The following is a 4453-nucleotide window of genomic DNA, read 5'->3' on the forward strand; positions in this document are numbered from 1 at the left end:
ATACTTTGCGAGACTAGAACAGTGAAAAGCCTGTACAGCACTCATTTAAGTCGTCCCCCATTCAGTTAGTAGGTAGCAATTACTGCGAGCTTGCTCCACCCGGAAGTTGCGACTCGCCCTGTCCCTCCACTTCCTCTTCCGCTTTCTGGTACCCAGCCTTCCCCGCGGCATCCGTAGCTGGGCAGGCGCAGGGTGGGCTGGCGCATGCGCAGGCAGCGTACGGTGCTGGTGGACCATGAAAGCGCTGAGGCCCGTCCACCTGGCATGGTGCTCGCAATTGCTGCCTCTGGTGCTGGGGAGGTTTTGGAAGCTGTGGTTTTGTGAGTTGTGGATACTTCTGTTGGGTTCCGGACCGAGTGCCAATTTTTTGCCGCACGAGGAAGACGTAGACTTCATCAATGAGTATGTGGACCTCCACAATGAGCTCCGCGGCCAGGTCTCGCCTGGAGGGGCGAACCTGCGCTTCATGGTGAGGCGCGAAGGCGGTTCCCTAGGCCTCCCGCTTCCCTTGTCATGGGGCTTCCTTCTGGGTAGGTAAATTTAAGCCGCCTGCTCTGAGTCCTGAGAATCTCGAGAACTCTACTTATAATTTAGGACCTCAGCACTGAACACGTAAGTGCGCCGCCCCGGCAATACGTGGTTACCGCATGATGTGGTGTAGGATGCAGCCCGAGGCAAGAGGAGGCGGTCGCCAGAGGTGCGAAGGCAACAGGCCACCAGTTCAAGGCACTTTAGAGCAATGAGGGGTTTTTTTTTTTCCCCCTTAATTAAAAATCAGTGCAGAAATATCAGTAATGAACATTTAATTTTGAAAAAGACAGCATCCTTGGTATGTATTTGAGTCAAACCAGGCACATTTCAGGGAGAGGCAAGTGCAAGTTCAGTTTATGCTTTTATTTAAAATTTTGAATTTTTCCCATAATGGAAGTTTTCACATTAATTCTGACCTTTAAAATAAAATTTATTTTGATTATTGAATTTTTTTGGCACCCACCTCATATTTTCCTTCGTAGTCTCCTTATCCAGATTAAACCCTGATTTTGCATTCTCTAGAGTGTTGTGCTTGCTGTTGCCGCAGCTCTTATCCCATTTTCTTTTAACATCTCATTCACAGTAATTGTCATTGTTGCGGAGATTTTATGATAGTCATTAAAAATGGCTACAAAATCCAACAGGAACATAACTACCCTCCTAGCAGACATTCCAGAGCTTCTGACTTGCCTTATTGCAAAGATGACCTTCCTACACGTCCCTTCATCTCCTTCAGGGTTGTTCCTTACCAACAATCTCAAATTCAGAATAAATAAATTAAGTGTTTGATTTTTGTAAGTCTTATTTTCTGTACCTTTTGTATTATTACCATCTCCCCATATACACAGCTTTTCTTTATATGTACAGCCATACTTTGAGTCTTTACTGCTTTGAAATTCATTGAGTTTGGTGCTCGCATCTTAATGTAAAAATTTTGTCCTGGTGTTCATTGTTTGGCACTGAATGGATGAACTAGAATTGACCTAGGGGATTGCCTCTCATCTGTACCCCTTTCTGAGCAAAACAATGTTTTTATACCCTAAGATTTTGGTACTATTGCGCTTCCTGGAACCAACTGATAATTCACCAGGATACCACTGTGGTCACCTTTGCTGAACACAGTTTTTTCCAAGCCAGACTTTCATCTTGTGAATTTAGCCATAGAATTCTGTGATGTTCAGGAGTTTTAGCGATATATTTCTCATATTTTGTGTTTATTTCTTCCAAATTTGTAATTATCCTTCCTCCAAAAAATTAATAAACATGTAATGTTTTCCAAAATGTTTTATAATTCTAATCTTTAAAAATTATACAATATTTAAAATATAAAGTATAAAACATACTTATGAACCCACTTTCAATAATTCAAAATATGAACATGTTTAAAATAATGATATTTTAACTATAGTTTTAAAACTCCACCTAAGGGCCGGCCAAATAGCTCAGTGAATTAAAGCACCTGCACAGGGGCCTGGGTTTGATCCCCAGACCTGATGTGTTGGCCCGACCCCCTGGGGCGCAATGAGATGGCAATTGAGACTGGATGTGGTGGCACACGCCTGTAATCCCAGCTCTTGGGAGGCTGTAAACAGGTGGATCACAACGAGTCTGATCTAGTAGTGAGACCCTGAACACCCTGTAGACCCTTCTCTAAAATACAAATAAATAAAACTCCACCCAAATTTTTCTGTTTCTTCTAAAAGTGCTTGTATATTTTTACCAAATACTTTGTAGTAAATAAATAATAAATGTAAATACTTTAATACTGTTATATTTAGAGCTCCAAATACAGAATACATGTTCAGAAATCATAGGGTTTTTTTTTATTCTTTACTGGTTGGTCTTGACTTTGTTATTTACATGCTTCACACTGCAAATTCCAAAATTAATAAGCAACAATAATTTCCTTCCTAACATAAAAAGACCTCAAAACACTTAAATTATGAGTACTTTCTTTTTATGTCCATGCTATTAATTTGCTTAACATTGTTTTAAAATACAAAAAAGAAAATGGTTTCAAAAATTAGTGGTAAAAAATACATACTGTAATATTTAACATTTTAGTAGCTTTAGTCCTGATGGTATTAATAAAACAAAACGCTTGTTTTATTAATACCATCAGGACTAAAGCTACTGACTATAACTTGATTTCACCACATTCACCTATCCAGGCTCTTAGAGAACTCCTCAGACATTGTCCAAAGGGGCATCCTTGGAGCTTATTATAGACCTTGACATCATATATTTCATGGTTGTTCAGGCGTGCAGATATAAGAGTTGCAGGGTAATAGAAGCTTCTACTCAGATTTCTAAGGAGAATGTACAGGTTAAACTGTTGAGGAGGAGTTTTCATTTTTTTAAGTGTAATCTGCCATATTGTACACTTTTATCTTATCTCTAGCTTTACTATGTCCCATGACTGAGTACATTATTTTCATTTTTATTTGTACTCTCATTTATCTGGTTTTGGTGATCCATTGGTTATTTTAAGAAGGTATTAACTGGGAATAGTGGTGCCTGCCTATAATCCTAGCACTCAAGATACAGAGACAGGAAGATCCAAGTTCCAGACCCCTGAGCAATATAGTGACTTAATGAAACTATTATTTCAGAAATTTATTTATTTATTTATTTATTTATTTATTTATTTATTTATTTATTTTGCAGAACTGGGGACTGAACTCAGGCCCTTGCACTTGCCAGGGAAGAACTTATTCTACTGAGCCATCTTGCCAGCCCCAAAGAAAGGAAAGTTGGGGGTTTTTTTTCTTTTTTTTTTTCTGTTGGAACCAGGGATTAAACTCAGACCTTTGCCCTTGCCAGGGAAGCGCTTATTCTACTGAGCCATTTCCCTGGCCCCTGAAACTGTATTTCAAAAAAAAATTTAAAAGTCCAGAGATACAGTTTATAAAATCTGAGGTTCAATCCCCAATACCACACACATACATTCACATAGCACAGAAGACATTGTTTAATTATTATTTCATTATAAATTATTTTTAATGTTTGTTCAGATTTATCAAAACCAATTTCTTTGCTAATCATGCCTTCTTATATCCCACTTCTTTCTAGATTCAATTTGTTTATTCCTAAAGTACACTTTTTAACAGTTCATTCAGTAAGGATGTATAAATAATAAAGTCAGTGTTTCTATATCCAAAAATCTTTATTTCACACTTACTCTTGAATGATAGGGTTTTCATTCAGTATTATCTTCTGGCTTTCCCTGTTGCTTTTGATATTTCTTCTGTTAGTTCAACTTAGCACTTTATTATGCCAAAAACATGCATATTACTTGTCAATTTATTATAAATAAAATTCTTAGGCACTTCCCTAGACCTAGTGAATCTGAAATCCTGGATTTTAAACCAAAGTTTGAAATTTCAGATCTAAATTTTGCTCTTTTAAAGTTAATTTGTCTTTCATCATCAGGTATCTTAAATACTGTTTTTTTCTCTTTTGGCCTGTAGTTTTACTATGCTGGTGCAAAGTATGCATTTATTTATTTATTTATTTATTTATTTATTCATTCATTCATTCTGTTCAAGACTTGAACTTGTTGAATCTTTGTGTTGATACCTATTGAAAAGACCAGGGCTGGTCATATAGCTGAGCAGATTAAAGCACCTGCAAGCAGACACAGGGGCCGGGATTTGATCCCCGGTCTGCCATGCTGGCCCTGCCCCCGGGATGAATGAGACTGGGTGTAATTTTTTCAGAATTTAATTGTTTTTTTTAAAAAAAGCTCTTATATCTGCATGCCTGAACAACCATGAAATATATGATGTTGAGGTCTATAATTAAAAAAAATTAATTCTGTAATCCTTGGGAGGCTGTAAACAGGTGGATCACTACGAGTCTGATCTAGTAGTGAGACCCTGAACACCCTATAGACCCTTCCCTAAAATACAAAAAAAAAAAA

The 4453-nt window shown here is 37.7% G+C and overlaps 1 protein-coding gene across 1 annotated transcript in view; it reads left to right on the plus strand.

The window, feature by feature from the left end:
* Positions 1-235: 235 nt before the first annotated feature.
* The window catches only part of Glipr1l2 (GLIPR1 like 2), a gene marked incomplete at its 3' end in the record, with an annotated part of 47573 nt that continues 43355 nt past the window's right edge, over positions 236-4453 (plus strand). Inside the window, exon 1 of the mRNA XM_004623882.1 lies at positions 236-469. Within this exon, the coding sequence (XP_004623939.1) occupies positions 236-469 (234 nt within the window). The remainder of the gene's footprint in view (positions 470-4453) is intronic.

Source organism: Octodon degus, unplaced genomic scaffold, assembly GCF_000260255.1.
Source record: "Octodon degus isolate 3935 unplaced genomic scaffold, OctDeg1.0 scaffold00004, whole genome shotgun sequence".
NCBI lineage: Eukaryota > Metazoa > Chordata > Mammalia > Rodentia > Octodontidae > Octodon > Octodon degus.